Source organism: Chiloscyllium plagiosum, unplaced genomic scaffold (genome assembly GCF_037043375.1).
Source record: "Chiloscyllium plagiosum isolate Xiang-an unplaced genomic scaffold, Cpla_swu_hap1 HiC_scaffold_9, whole genome shotgun sequence".
Classification (NCBI taxonomy): domain Eukaryota; kingdom Metazoa; phylum Chordata; class Chondrichthyes; order Orectolobiformes; family Hemiscylliidae; genus Chiloscyllium; species Chiloscyllium plagiosum.
In genome coordinates this window covers 66,223,207-66,239,556 of record NW_028270147.1, presented here as the reverse complement: position 1 = coordinate 66,239,556, position 16,350 = coordinate 66,223,207, and the positions used below count along the sequence as shown (strand labels likewise).

Genomic DNA, 16,350 nt, shown 5'->3' with positions numbered 1-16,350 from the left:
TGAAGGGGAAACTGGAAGAAGATAGTACATCTGGAACTGAGAAGCAGCATGAGAGTTCAGTTCAGAAGAACAGTGGTCATGATAATATTGGCAAACCAGGGATAGATAGATTGATGTTTAATTGCAATCATCAAAACTCAAGGAAAGGATGGAGGAGTTATAAAACCAGGTACATAACAGCAAAGATCGTGTTTCAATAAGTGAATAATTACCTGTTTGAATATGCAAGCCATCATGTTATCAAATGAAATTATGATATCATTCTTCTAAAAAATATAAATCAAAGCAAGCACATGCATTTATTTAATCATTTATTTAAATAACCACATAGGAATGTTTTTAAAACTTGTTAAATATCAAGAATTTCCCATAGCAACACCATTTATTCTTTAAGTAAATAGCAATTACAATGTGACACATATTTATTCACCTAACTTGTTAAAACCTAACACACCAAATGACTAAAATAATATTCCAGCCATGTTTAGCAACATGCTTGGAATTCTCAAATATTTTTTAGAATCTATTCATGAGATTAAATTAAATAGGTTTAGAAATATATATCATAAACATTCTTTTTTTTTTCGGTTTTTCCCTCTCCCCACTTCTCTTAAAAGATGCTGATTGATGCTGGATGAATCAATGGTTGCTGGCTGTCCTCATGGCATCTCACCCAGTTTTTCATCATTAGCCCAGATAGCGAACGCTAGCAACCTGCCTAATTGTAGACAGTATTAGAACTGACATTCACATTTGCATGCATTTTCCAGCAGAATTTGCTGGATACACTCAGGATCATGAATCAGAACTGCATTTTTACTCTTCCCCAACCAAATGAAATAAAAGTCATTTGAAGCTGCCCAACCGACTGCAATCAAACTGAATCAAATCAGCACAGATTGGAGATTATACTTCGGGGTGTTCTGGTTTGTACAACAAACTCACCATTGGTTAGGTATTGCCTTTACCTTTCACAGGTAACTCCTAAACATCATTTTATTGTGCAGAATACTGGGCATTGGTCTTCAAATAATTTTCTACCCATGAGTTAGAGTTTTCACTGAGTTAGAAAAGTATTGATCTTTAGGAGCATTATTCCACTGATTATTTATCACATTGGATCTGATCATTTCATTTGTATTATTAATCAAAACAGAATCAACATTCAATTAAGAAATAAAACATAAAAAAACAATTATTATATAAAACAATACAAGATGATTTATTTAGCACCCTTTAAAAAAGGTCTGATGGTCTATATTAGAATGATTATGCTTCAGTCTGGGTGCTCCAATCACAATGTGTCTTATACAATCATTACTGAAGAATATGGTGGAAATCAAATGTATTTCAACTTTTGCAATAACATCTTTAAAACAGCACAGCATCCAGCCTGTGCAATTGTTCCATAACTGAAACTCAAAAGAATTTGAACATTTAGCATTATTTTTATAGAAGATAACCTTACTGTATGAAAGTTCCTCAACTTACTAAGAGTATCTGGGAAATAACAGAATGCATGTTTATGAAGCAATGCTCCGTCCCAGTAAGCAGCCCTTATTAAATGGTTTGGGTGGTTTGGATGAAATATAGCATATCTGCAGGGCATACATTCAGTTCACCCGCAGAGTACTGATCAGCTCTTGAAGAACTAAAAAGTGGCTACAATTCCCATCCCCTGCACTGATGTTTTGGTGGAATCAAATAACGTGAAGATATACTATGCTCCTTTCTCATCCATTATAAAGTGACTGATTCCTCTCAGAAGCTGACAGCATAAATTGTGATCAATGCAAGTGAAGGAAATACCTTTCCTGCATTTGGAACAACAGAGGCATCTAACTTAGGGCTGGGAGCAGTTGATAAACCTTCACTGGCATTTCAGAGGCTATCATTATTGTTGTGCTACAAGTGAATGAAACCCTATACAAACCTACGTAATCCTCTAATAAAGTCCTTCGTGATTTTGAACAACTTTATCAAATTTCTTAATCTTGAAGCAAAATAGCTTCCGACTCGGAAAGTCTAAAATAAAAACTAGGAACGCTGGAATCAAACAGCATATCAGGCAACGTCTGAGCAGAGACACATTTCAGGTCAAATGGCCTTTCATCAGAACTATGTCCCAGTTTTGATAAAAACTCATTGACCTGAAATATTAACTCTGCTTCTCTCTGCAGATCCTGCCTGAGCACTTGCAGCTTTGTGTTTTTATTTCTCTTAATGATCTTTGTTCTAAGGAAGGCAAACCAGTTTCTCCATATAATTGAAATAAATCTCTTTAGGGCTTTCTTGCAGGCCCAGAATTGAATACAGTACACCCACTTGAAGCCTAATCAGTGTTATTTAAGAGTTTAAGCATAATCTCCTTGCTTTTGATTAATAAAGCTAAGGATCCCATTTACCCTTTTTGGAATTTGTTCTCCCACCTTCAAAGTTTTTTAATGCAAAATTCTCAATTCTTCCCACAACCCTTTAGAACCACACCATTGACTTTACAGTGCCTCTCACTAGCCGTCCTACTAAAACATATCAGTTCATATTCCCTTTGTTAAATTTCATCTGCCATGAGTCTGGCTGTATCATTAATCTCTCTATATCACATTGGGGATAGGAAAACCTTACACCCTTTTCACAAATCAGACTTTTTAAAGAGCAGGACCTCTCACCCAACACCGAATCCATTTGAAATATTCAAATCAGACCCTATAGCAGTCAGAGGAGTTCAATTATGATTTTGATGGCGAAGTGTGTGAAATAAAATGCAGTTTCTTGGTGTCGGTTGCCTACTTGGAAAAGTTACGCTTTTGCTTTAAAAAGATTTTTGTTGAATCAGGTGGAGTTGCTGAACTGCCCTGACACCGTTTCCATCCCTAGCTCTGAGTTCTTTCTGAGCAGACCTCACATACGGGCGCAGTTGCAAACGGATTCACCAAACTGGTAAATGCAGGGAGTGCCCCCTTGGCAGCCACCGCCCACTTAAAAATTTAGCTGTGACATTAGCCTGAAAATAATTCAATGACATGGCCTTGGGGCAGGTCCACCAGATGAGAAAGAGAAAAACAATTGGGCTTTTAATCCTCCAAATGTGTATAATGCATGTTATCAAAAGTCATATGGATTAAGATGATTTATAAACAGAGAATAGTGTGGTCTCCAAGGACTATAAAATAGAAACTGGCTCTCAAAACCTTGCCTTATTGGAATTTCAAAATAAATGTGGCAACAGATTATAGTTTTACCCAAAGTGTCATGAATGCAAAAGGTACCAACATATCACGCAGCTGGAATTTTGGTAAAGAGACTGATGATTCTGATTGCTCTGGTTGTTATATTTCAAACCCCACAAACACGCCTCACTTGCTTGGCCACACCGAGTTTTCCTCATTCTCGCTGTGTGCCGCGAGGTGGAATATCTGGCCTAAGCAGCTTCTTTCCCTTTATGGCAGGAAGGAAATCACTGACACTGTCCCAAACTCAATTGATTCCCATGTTTCCTCAGCACTGACAGAGTAAAAGCGTGCAGCTCAGTCTGAAGGAAGTGATAGTGGAGGACTCAGGAGAGGGAAATCGTACTAATAAAGAGATCCACGTTGACGATGACTTCCACTGACCAGAAAGTTGTATGTTTGGCCATTTTCCAAAATCTCAGCCATAAATACAATTTTCTGAAGAATTCATTTGCCAGTTTTACATTTAGGTAATCAAGAAATGACACATATAATGCAAAAGTAAAGCTAAGCTGTGGTGCTCTGTTGGGGCAGGGTATTATTCAGCTGACTTGGTGCAATCAATGTAAAGTGGAATGTTGGAAGCTAAACCACATCATTCCTGGTATTATGGAAAAGGAGCGAAAATGGAGCATGCTGTCTCCTCCCAAAAAATCTGGTCTAGATGTGACATAGGGAACCACCATCTTTTTAAAGTGGTGTCAGGGAACATACTATTCAATTTGATGTTTCAATAGAATTCCAACTGAGGCCAGCCAATTTAACACATTGTAGGGCAATATAATAGAAACTGGCTCTCAAAACCTTGTCTTGTTGGAATTTTAACAATAAATGTGGCAATAGATTATTGTTTTACCCAAAGCGTCATTTATGCAAATGGTTACCAATATATCACACAGTTGGAAGTTTCGGTAAAGAGACTGATGATTCTGATAATTCTGCTTGTTATATTTCAAACCCCACAAACACGTCTCACTTGGCCACATTGAGTTTTCTATATTATCATTGTATGCCATGAACGGGAGCTCTTTATACTTGGTTTGGATATCTATCTAAATAAACACAGAATCCATTTGTCCTCTTGCTAGATTTATTAGTGGACGACCTGAATGAAGAAATGCTAATGAGACATTCTCAGTGTAAAACCAGCAAGTCTTGTGTTTGCAAGAAGCTACACTGTCCTTAAGACATAAAAGATCAGGTGTGATAAAGAAATTCTACAGGACTAGTTGATGACACTATTTTTTATCTAAAATCAGAATGCAAAGTGACTATTATCACTCACTTTGAGTTACAGATCCCAAAAAGAAACATGTTTTGAAAGTTAACTTTAATTTCTGTCCCTCAGCAATCTGCAGTATATGATAAGATTTAATTTATAATTGTAATCATTATTGACTTCCTGATCCTCAGGCAAGTAATTGTTGGAACTTAGCTACAAAGTGGACTGGGAAAAGAAGAACCAATAATATTGTCATCACCATGTTCTGCTTAGTCCACATTTATCAATTCAGACCAGCACTGGTTGAGAGCCAAGGTATGACCCCTCCCCTAGATAGATGGGAAAACAAAGAATGCGTGAAAAGGAAGTGGGTTTTAACCATGACAATAGAATCTTCCATTTGGTGTACTCTATCTTTCACAGCTTGTCCATTATGTTATTATCATCACTGTTGTTTTTAAGTAGGATTCTGCTCTTTTGTGTTATTATTTTGATACGCTGATTGCGGTCAGGGTATTACGTAAGATCCAATGTGTAGTCCAATCCAAGGAGTAAATATTGTGGACTTGGGTAGTTAAGATTTGACTGCCAGTCTCTGGAAATGCCAGTCTCCTCCTGTGGCAGTGCTGCTGCTAAATTGGTTTATGTTGTTCCTCTGCAGCATGTCGCTTCCTCCTGGACTGCAGCCCATCAAAACTAAGTGACTTTTTCAATCTTCTGTATTCTACGTCACTGAGGGATACAGAGCAGCGAGATGGATTCTGTCGTCTGTACTTAATGCTCTCGATTATGGCATCTTTAATCAACTGTTCGGAAGAGGAGATAAATACTTCAGTCTTTTAAATGCTTGGCAACGACGATGTAATTGATTAGATATTGAAACGTAACAGATCTAATTAAGCAGTCAGTTTTTACTTGATCAGTAAAGTGGACATGTCCATTGTGAGGGGTAAGTGTTGTGGGCATTGATGAATATTATTTTACCACAGTGTTACTTGCAGAATTCTGACATTAAGTATAAACAGCAGCTAATATTTAACACTGCATTTGTGGCTAATGCCGATATTAGCTAAAACAATGTGCACTTATGTGTAAAACTGGAGTGTTACAATAAACTCGTATCCAGAGGCAAGACATGTTTATCAAATCGTAGGTATGTTATAAATGAACTAAATACCTTTCACTATTACCGGGAACCAGTCAACAGGAAATCTGTTCATTTAGATAAGATCTGAGATAAAAAAGGCTGTTCTGGATCAGTTGTAGTGGCTATTTATTTATAACAAAGGCTTTCACTAAGCATTAAATATGCAGGCATCCGAAATACAGTCCCACTTGATTTCAGCATTAAAAAAGACATGCTTGACCATGTATTCATCTCCTTATAGAAAGCATTACAAAATATAACTATATTTTTAAATCCAAAATGTCTGTTGGCAATCTCTTCCTGTTCCAATGCCTTTTCCTGTGACTGTGCTGCATATGCATCTGCACTTGTGTGTGTGGACCAGAGTGGCCAGGTTTAACAGTAGTGTCATATCTCCTGCACTGGGAACACACACACTGAATATTTCCATTAGCACTTGTCACATCAGAATGTTGCCTCTGAACACTTTGTCAAGTCATCTTTGCACCTATTATCTAAGGCTCAATATTGATCTGTACATTATTAAGAATTTAAACAAAATCTCATTTTGTGTTGTCACGATTTTTGAATTTGCTTTTTGTGTCAATATTTGCCATTAAATGCTCTATCAATTTATCCCATTCTATTTAGATATGCAGATGTATCTCTTAAGTGGCTTTGAAATTTGATCTCAATTTTGTTGCTACATGGTTTATCAATATTCAATGTCACATGTTCTTCCAATGCCAATGATGAATTTATGAGTACAACATGAAAACATTTGTGGGTCAGGAAAAGGCTATGGAGCTGGAGTGTGACACTTCATTTCTGATTCATCCTCTTCTCTGCTTCTCTCTCATCATTTCTCTCTTCAGGATTGCATCGCATTATTTCTTGAACCCATTTGTATTTCTGCTTTAATAACCTTCCTTCAACTTAATACATCATCCCTTATTGGATCTTCTCTATTAACTTAAGTGCCTGATATCTGGAATCCCTAATGTTAGTTTCCTTTGTATATTCAAGTGTTTTAATATAATTGCTACATTGGGAACAAGAGGACCAAATATATTGAGATTTATTGCAAATTATCCTGTGTTTTTATGATGACTGATATAAAACAGGGCTTCAGAGCATAATGCACACAGATTGTTTATCTCTACAACAAAGATGTCCTACAGAAAATTTTAATTTGCCATGAAAAATTAGACCTTTGGTCAAACATGTGGTTTCAAACATACCTCAATATTGTTAAGCGTGTTGAACTCCATTAGGTCATGAAGCAGTGTAAATGCCTTATTGGAATATTGGAAGTTGAAAGTAGAATATGGGGAATCAGCATCATCAAAGATGTCAAAGTCCACATTCTCCATTTCTTTCTCGCTCTCTCTTTTAACACCTTTAGCAAAGAGAAGGTTTGTTTCAGTACAGCAGTCAGTATTAGCACTTTACTTCCCATGATCTATTTTCATCTACTCTCTTTTTCTAAGGCATTAATTGATGCCAGGATGAAGTCACCCTGGTGCTACTGCCATCTAATCCCTGTTCAAATAGTCAAACATTCTAATGACTTTAAAGTCATTCAGTGACTTTAAACATTATCTCCATTTCTCCATCTACATATGCTCTCTGACCTGCTGAGTATTTACAACATTTTCTGTTTATATTTCAAACTTTCCTTGGTGTATGGATAGGCAGTGAATGACAACACAATATTTGCCAATGGAAACCATCCACTCATTGAAATCGAGAATAGGAGCAGGAGTAGGCTATTCAGCCCTTCGAACCTGCACCACCATTCAAAATGATCAGGGCTAATCATCCAACTCAGCACCTTTTTCCCACTATCTCCCTTAACCCTTTCGTCTTTAGCTGTGAGAATAATATCAAACTCCTTCTTGGAAATATTCAATGTTTTGGCCTCAACTGTTTTCTGCATCAGAGAATTCCACAGGGACACCGTACAGCAGGTGAAGAATTTCTCCTCATCTTCATCTTAAATGGCCTATCCCATGTCCTTAGCTCTGCACTCCCCAATCATTGGGAACATCATACTCACCTGACGTCTCCACTGAAGCACCTTCTAGAGGAAGGTAACAGGACAGTGATGTATAGGTGGAACAATGGCTGACACACTCCTAGTTCTAGTATGCTAAGACTGATATGAGATAATAGTTGATGTACTGGTGATTTGCCATTGTCACGCTATGATACATAGGTTAGCTCTTGTAATGCAAAGACGAGGCATGGATCTTGTAATTCAGGTGATGCACCAACATGTATTAGCATACATGGTATCTATGAACATTTATTACAATCACAGGCAGTTGTGTATCTGTGCTTAAGCTAAGTAATTCTTATGTGCTGTAACCTGCTTCACTCAGTGTGTCATGCTTCAAGAGAACAGAGCTCAGTAAGATGGGTACTGTGAGCTTTGTACCATTTGGTCACATGCCATAATATAATGATGATATCATGAGTATGTCCCTACAAGGTATTCTGCATATCTGTTGGAAGATGTAACCCAACAAAGGCCAATACAGGGGACCCACAGCTATTGCTGCCCTAATTGAAATCAACTCTTTTGATAGGATTGGAGACTGAACCTGTGGCTTTCCTGATCTCAGGATCACACACAGCTGTTCATTGACTAAGCTTCTTAATATTTCACTCAGAACAGACTGAACTTTGGTACTTTGACTTTAACAGTTCTCAAGATTCAGACTAGTACCGTTCATTGGTGTTCAAACCAGCAAGCCCCAGCTTGTCTGCTTTTAGACAGGGAGAAATCATCAAGTTAGGCTGAGTGGAGGCTTTCTTCTTTTTTCAGACTGTTCAAGGCTGAACCAATGAACAAGCTTTAGAACGAGACAATTGTTTTGCTGATGCCACAATGACATCAATTTCAAGCCTTTAAATTTGTCTTTGAGGTTAAACAGCCAAGATTCAGGTAACTAGAAATGAACGTCTTTTCATTTTTAAGAAACAGTGAATTATTTCTTAGTGGGTTACTACCAAATGCAAGAACTATAGATGACAGATTTAATGTGTTTAATGGAAGTGAGCAAACTGTGAGCGTTTCTTTATTCATAATAGTGTCCTTTTCCAATCTTGAAATTCTTACCTTCATTGATAATGTTCATGCTTCAATAGCACATTGAGTTTCATTAGATCTTACTAGATTCAACTCTTTATTCTTTTCACATTGGAACACTCATGTGATGAGGAGCATTATAATTACTCATAATAGCAACTGTGGTGATACTTGTAAAAGTATTCACATTTGTTTGCACTGCATTAAATTCAACGTTCTACCTCAATTATACAGTTCGGCTTTTGGAGACAGTGCTGCGTTTTAAATCAGACACTGCACATGCTTCTGGAGACAGAGAACATCACTTTATAAAAAGGTCTTTGTCCAAAGATATACTACTAGGTAGAAGCAAGTGGCCACAGGCAATAGATCTGAATGAATGGCTGGGGCCACATAATCACAAGAATTGAATGTATATAGCACTATATCACAAAACAACATTTTGAAAGTCTTTTACCAATTAATAACATTTAGACTAAAATGACTTGTTTTGGTGGGAAGTTTGATTGTCAGATTGAGCAGTGTCCACCTGGCTGCTCAGGGTACCTATATAACTATCACATTGTTAGCAATTGGAGACCCATGCCTCATGTAGGGGAAGGTCCTTGATTGGAATCAAATAAACAAATGAAACTTTACAGTAAATAAAATTGGTATAATGCTCCAATCTGTACAGCAAAGTCAACCAGCCTGGTAAAGAAGTCAAATTATTTCTAATTAAATTTTAATGTATGTTAATGACATCACAAAATTACTGGACCATGCTTTAAATTAGGATGATACAGTGGAAATGTTCACACTGAGAGAATTTAGCCCAAGTGTAGTGTAAGGATTGGTAATGACATTTTATTTTACATCTCAATCAGTATCCAGACTTCTTCTGTTTTTAGTAAAGCTAAGGGTCATGACAAAAGCAAAAGGACCACAAGAAGCATACTCAGTGCTCGCTGTTAAAAGTACGACAAAGTCCCCTTTCCAGCTTCACTTGTAAGTGCCTAAAGAAGAGAATAACCATACAGAGTAGAAAACCCATCGTTCAGTTCTTGTAGTGAATCAGAGGCAGAGTGGATTATGAGGAGTTACAATGGTGGGGCGGGGAGTTTCCTCCATCATGCCTCATATTAGTTAGTGTATACATAGCCGTTCAGCGACAGAAGAATAAGGCTTTGCAAGGTTGTCCTTTATGCTGAAACAAAAGTGTGGTATTCAATGTCCAGGCTTCAAGACATAGGATCCATGGGCAAGAGGTCAGAAAATTGAAAAAAGTAGTTGATTTCTTTATGGATTCGGATGCAGACAGTTCAGAAAGGTCATTTTCTGTCAAGCTCTGATAAATTTCTTACCTGGTGCCTTATAATGCCTAAAGTTGATGTTTGCCAGTACAAAGTGGATGATGGTCGGACAGTCCTTCTCTGTCATTGGGTTTTTAGGTTTGAAGACGTAACACTCTTTTAATCCTTCTCGGTCAAAAACCTTGGTGTCAATCTTAGGAAATGGCAGATTGTTCATTCTTGCCCACTTCTCTGCAAGGAGGAGCTCCTGTCAAATTACACAGATCAAAGCTGAGGTTTCCTCTGAGCAGTTTGTTGAATGAGGCTGCTAAATCCCACAAAGTTTATCTTTCAAATTAGATTAGATTAGATTACTTACAGTGTGGAAACAGGCCCTTCGACCCAACAAGTCCACAGTGACCCTCCAAAGAGCAACCCACCCAGACCCATTACCCTACATTTACCCCTTCACCTAACACTATGGGCAATTTAGCATGGCCAATTCACCTAACTTGCACATCTTTGGACTGTGGGAGGAAAACGGAGCACCCACGCAGACACAGGGAGAATGTGCAAACTCCACACAGACAGTTGCCCGAGAATTGAACCCGGGTCTCTGCCGCTGTGAGGCAGCATGCTAACCACTGTGCCACCGTGCTGCCATGGCAGCATTCTACCAACGTAAAGACCATACACATCCATATTAAAGCTTCTTAAAAAAATAGTTTTTTTAAACTGGTCCCCTTTCTATTTGCACAGTGGTAGTTGTTGCCAACTTGGCCAGTAGAGCTGCTGATGTGTCATTGCTACAGGCCTTCCTATTGCCTGGCAAACTTGAGGGTCTGTCTGATGCCCTTAATTGAACAGTGAGCATGCTCTCTGGCCAATCCAACATAAATCACTGGCAAGTGATTATTCCCGTAAAGGTTCAAGGATTGGGAACTGCATTTCTTCCTAACATCAAGTTGCTACTCCCAATTCCATTCCTAAAATCACTTGGATCATGCAACTAGCTGCTACACTGCATTTTGCTGGAGGAGTAATCTTCTTGTAATGCAATGTCTGTTTGCTGTACGGTCAATCATGAGATTGTAGATTCTTGTAAATTAAAACCATGATTCTGCCCCATGACCAACTCATTGACTGTCACAATGGAGTTAATATTCACTTCAAATAAATAAACAGAATCTATAGTAAGACTTACAATTTTTGAGTCGGAGACTAAATGGAGTTTTACTTTTATCCTGCCTCTACCTCATTGACTTTTCACTTCAGATTAGCTTCCCTACAGTGTGGAAACAGGCCCTTCGGCCCAACCAGTCCACACTGACCCTCTGAAGAGTAACCCACCCAGACCCATTTCCCTCTGACTAAAGCACCTAACACTATGGGCAATTTAGCCTGGCCAATACACCTAACCTGCACATCTTTGTGACTGTGAGAGGAAATGGAGCAGCCAGAGGAAACCCACGCAGACACAGGGAGAATGTGCAAACTCCACATAGACAGTCACTCAAGTCTGGAATTGAACCTGGGTCCTTGGCGCTGTGAGGCAGCAGTGCTAACCACTGAGCCAACGTGCTGCCCTTCACTTCAGTGAAGAGAAACGAAAAAGCTTCAACTTGTAGCAGATCAGAAGGAAGGCAGAGGCTAGATTCTTAAAGGGGTTGGAGCAACATGGGCTGTGCTGAGATTTGAGGCACAATCAGGCGAGAAGTTGGGCAAGGCAGATCTCAACACTGGGAGCACCTTACACCATCTTTTATGCTCTTCACAAATGGCAAAATGAGTTTCTTGTTAGGCAACAGAGAGTTACCAATGAAGGTGAACACTGCTTGTGAAAACACCTTATTTGACAGGTCAACTTGTCTTGTTAATATTCAGCTTTCCATCTTCCCAAACTTGCCAACCAAGTTCGATGTCGAGAAAACGCATCATAGAGAGCAAGCATATACCTGGTGAATTCAGCTTGCCTCTTGCTCCAAACAACCTCCATGTTGGAAATTCGGCACCGACATCTCAGGACATGCGCTTTGGTCATTAGTCACAAACACTCCACATCCATCGATATTGTCATCTGATATGTGCCAACTTCTAAGAAACGTCATGGTGTATCTCTGATCCATTTCTGCACTTCAATGCTGCATCTTGGGCTGTACTGGCAATGGTCACTGTTATGGTGCAAGCAAGGATACTGCATTCAGGAGCACACACCCAGCTCAGGCTGCATTTCCAGCCTCTCTCTCATTGCAATAGCACTCACTCACTGTGGGTTGGACTGGATTCCCATAGAAACTCTGCTTTGCCTCATCTTGGATTTCTGCACATTGTCCCCCTCAGCTAGAGATATGAGGGTCATATCATTTGTCTTCCCTTTCTATTTAACAAAGACACAAAGAAAGGAAGCTCATCGTGGTGGTCAGCAGACCTCAGTCAAGTCAAAGGGGATGGCCTTTACTCAGGGCGTCCCACCACAATCAGGCAGGCGAAAGTGAGGACAGCAGATGCTGGAGATTAGCGTCGAGAGTGTGGTGCTGGAAAAGCACAGCAGGTCAGGCAGCATCCGAGGAGCAGGAAAATCGACATTTCAGGCAAAAGCCCTTCATCAGGAATGAAGGCAATCATAATCAGCTTACTGCAATCAGCCAAAGGCAGCGTTTGATACCAAAAGAGGGTTTGGAAACACTCAGTCAGCCACCTGGGTTGGTCAGAATCAAGGTGCTCTCCACATAAAGGGGCGAGGAGCTAATGTTGGGCAGCCCACCACCCGCCTGGAGTCTTGCTGACCCACTGCAGACTGTTTCCTTCCTGGACACAGACAGTGGCAGGTATTAAAGGATTGAAAGTGGGTTGCACAGCTGTAGGTGGGGCAGTGTCCTGAGTAAGTAGGCAGGTGAGAGGGCCTGGAGGGTTAGTGGTGCTGGGGGTTAGGTTGGCTGATGGTGAAGTGGGGGAACATATTACCATCAGTGAGGCAAGATATTACTGCCATTAATAAGCTTGGTAGAGCATGAGTCTTGGTGGGAGATGGATACAGTAGCAGAGACAGAGTGTGAGGAATTGGAGACAAGATGATGACACTTGAATGAATGAATAAATGATGTTTTATTTATTATCACGTTTCTAGGGAGCTACACTGAAAAGTTATTCTAGTGCCACAATCCGGCACCATTTTGAGTTACAAGTAGAATAAAAGAAAGGACTTAAGTGTAGTTCAACTTCATTGGCTGGGTTCCCAAACATGGTTCCAGGATTTCTGTAGGGTTCCTGCTCTGGGCCCTCCAAAGTTAAGAGACCCCGCTCTAGGCCCTCCACAGTCACGAGCCCTCAGTCAGGGCCTAGTGCAGTTAAGAACTCCCCGATCTGGGCCTACTGCAGTCAAGAGCCCCCATTCCGGGTCTACCTCAGCCAGGAGTCCCGCTCTGGGCCTACCGCAGTCAAGAGTCACCCGCTACTGCAGCCAGGAGCCTCGCTCTGGGCCAACCGCGGTAAGAGCCCCTGCTCCGGGCCTACCACAGTCAAGATCACACGCTATAGGCCCACTACAGCCAGGAGGCCCCGCTCCAGGCCCAACACAACCAGGAGCCCCCATTCTGGGCCCACCACAGCCAGGAGGCCCCGCTCCTGGCCTACCGCAGCCAGGAGTCCCCACTCCGGGTCTACTGCAGCCAGGAGTCCCTGCTCCAGGCCTACCGCAGCCAGAGGTCCCCTCTGCGGGCCTACTACAGCCAGGAGTCCCCGCTCCAGGCCTACAGCAGCCAGGAGTCCCCGCTCCAGGCCTACTGCAGCCAGGATTCCCTGCTCCGGGTGTACTGCAGCCAGGAGTCCCCGTTCCGAGTCTACCGCAACCCGGGGTCCCCATTCCAGGCATACCGCAGCCAGGAGTCCTTGCTCCGGGCCTACTGCAGTCAGGAGTACCTGCTCCAGGCCTATTGCAGTCAAGAAGCGCCTCTCTGGGCCTACCGCAGCCAGGAGTCCCTGCTCCGGGCACAGAAACTGCCGCAGTTGATGAACCACTGTCACCAGCAAGAGTCCCGCTCCAGGTTTACCGTAGGCAGCAGTCCTCGCTCCGGGCCTACTGCAGCCAGGAGTCCACGGTCTGAGCGTACAGCAGTTGGGAGTCCTCACCAACACTGCTCTGGCCTCCCCATGATGTCAGGAAGATGAAAAGAGAAAGAAAGAAAAGATGAGAAAAAAATAGAGACGAAGGTAGTGGCCAGTCTGTTCCTCACTCACCAAGAGGCCATAAGCCAGAGTGGAGCCATGTATGGCTCATCCTGGTGTTGCTGCTGCTGCCACTGGAGACCTCCTCCTTTACCCACCACTGTCCAGGCTTCAAAAGAAGAGAAAACAAAGTGAAAAGAAAAGAGAAAGAACGAAAGTAAAAATAAAAGAAGGAAAATGAAGCAAGGAGATGGGAGTAGACGAGCCCCAGGTTCAGCCCTGCTACTTTGCTGCCATCTTGAATTCAATGCTGGTGGAGTGGAGACCTTTTTCCTACACATCTGGGGATTCCTCCAAACAGCTTGGACTGTTTAAAGTGGGTGCTAACCTGGGATCAGGTTGGTATGGTCTGGTGTCGTGGCCTTCACTGCTGCTCCAAGTCTCTGTCCACACAGAGGGGTGCTAATTCCTCCCTGTCTGTCATATCCGGGGCACAAATCAGGAACTGTGCTAGATAGCTCTGAACAGCCGCGTTTTTAAAGATGGCGCTGGAGCAAAGAATACCAATGAATTCTGGAATATCTAGTATAATGAGTTGTTTGGGAATGGTGGGTGGTCTGATGTGGCCAGAATTGGATGTAACAGACAAAGGAGAGGTGCAAGTATTAATGAGGCGAGTTTGGTAACATACAGAGTTAAAACCCACTGGGCCTCTTCGAAATAATTCTATCAAATAACTGGACACAACTTGGTCTTGGCCAAACAAACTATAAGATTCATACTACTTTATAGAGGGAGGGACAAGTTATAACTGAAAGCATCATTGTAAAGGTTGAAGGACACCCTATCTACAGCAGATAAACTAGTGGGCATTTGTAATCGGGTTAGAGCAGAATAACATGCAAGCATCTGCAGTATTGCAAGCAACACCCATACCCCATCAAAGAATTGTTGGCCAAGGATAGTGACTTATCACAGGAACCACACATTGATCCCTCATAGAACCGTGCATTTGTATTCTGACTCATTCTTACACCGTTAACATTCTAAATAAATCAAACCAAACTTATAGAAAAACTATCTGAGGCAAATGTTAATGCCAAGTTTGAAGAACTGCTCTTAAAATTTTACATTAGGACTCTTTCAAAATGGATTCAAGTCCTTTCAAGTATCTTCTTAGTAGTCAGTATTGACAAAACTATTCTTAGATATTGACTCAAGTAAAGTTTTGCATTTCAAGAAGTGTCAGCTATATTTTTACCTTAAAAGGTGGGCTGGAGTCACTTGGCCTGGCAGAAAAATCGAAGGAGATGATAAGGTCAATAGCACGTTGGGGCCTCAGTATTAATGGGTAGGGGAGGTTGAAAGTGAGCCCGCTGTCAACCACATGAATTTTCTTACTTTTCACATCAAGTGGTTCATAAATCCTTTCAAATTCATCTGGGTCTGCAGGAACATTGGAGACAGAAATATTAACTCAGATATCCCAAAGAGAAAACTGCTCTGAAGTTGCCTTTCCCAGTCTTTCCCCTTATCGATTACATTGCTGGATTGCAGGAGGAAATCATTTTAATAATTATGTCAAACAATGCTAGGTTTTTGCCATAGTAAAAGCAGGCAAGAGAGATACAAACAGGCTACTCAGTTCTTGAGCCTGTTCCAGCATTCAGTGAGATAGCCCTCAGACTAGTAAATAACTCCAACCATTCAGCAGACTCCATCCTCCTTAATATTCTCGGTTAGCAAAAACTTATGGATCATAGATTTCAAATGAGTAATTTGAGCTAGCATTTACCACTGCTGTGGAAAAAGGTTCCACCTTTCTACCACTTATTATCTGAGGATGTGATTCCTAAATCTACTCTGAATAGCCTGGCTTGAATTATAGGCTTCTATTCCTTCACATGATAACGTAAGAACATAAGAAGTAGTTGCTGGATGATGCTATGTGGTCTCTCAAACCTGCCCCACAATTACTCAGGTGATGGCTCACCTACCTCCATCCTCCAACCCTCTTTCTTGGCAGCTCCTCACAGCCCACAACTTCCCAACTTGTGAAACACTATCGGAGATCCAGCCTCCACAACTAACCTCTCGTTAATCCACATTTGAACTCCTTAATCAACACAACCATCTTTGGTGTACAGCCACACCGTCCTTAATTCCAAATTCCAATAATGTCCCCACAGCCGATGTTAAACTAGCAGATGTCTTTTCCCTTACTTGAATAATCAAGTCTTATT

At 41.0% G+C, this 16,350-nt stretch overlaps 1 protein-coding gene across 2 annotated transcripts in view; it reads right to left on the bottom strand.

Annotated features, from left to right (window-relative positions):
- Nucleotides 1-294: 294 nt before the first annotated feature.
- Nucleotides 295-16,350, bottom strand: part of LOC122554454 (cytosolic phospholipase A2-like) — a 138,410-nt gene continuing 122,354 nt past the window's right edge. For both annotated transcript variants that reach the window (XM_043699514.2, XM_043699513.2), the window contains 4 exons: nucleotides 15,369-15,553; nucleotides 10,016-10,211; nucleotides 6,820-6,977; nucleotides 295-5,258 (listed from right to left, as the gene is read on the bottom strand). In XM_043699514.2, coding sequence (XP_043555449.2) covers nucleotides 5,085-5,258; nucleotides 6,820-6,977; nucleotides 10,016-10,211; nucleotides 15,369-15,553 — 713 coding nt within the window. In that variant the 3' untranslated portion in view covers nucleotides 295-5,084. The remainder of the gene's footprint in view (nucleotides 5,259-6,819; nucleotides 6,978-10,015; nucleotides 10,212-15,368; nucleotides 15,554-16,350) is intronic.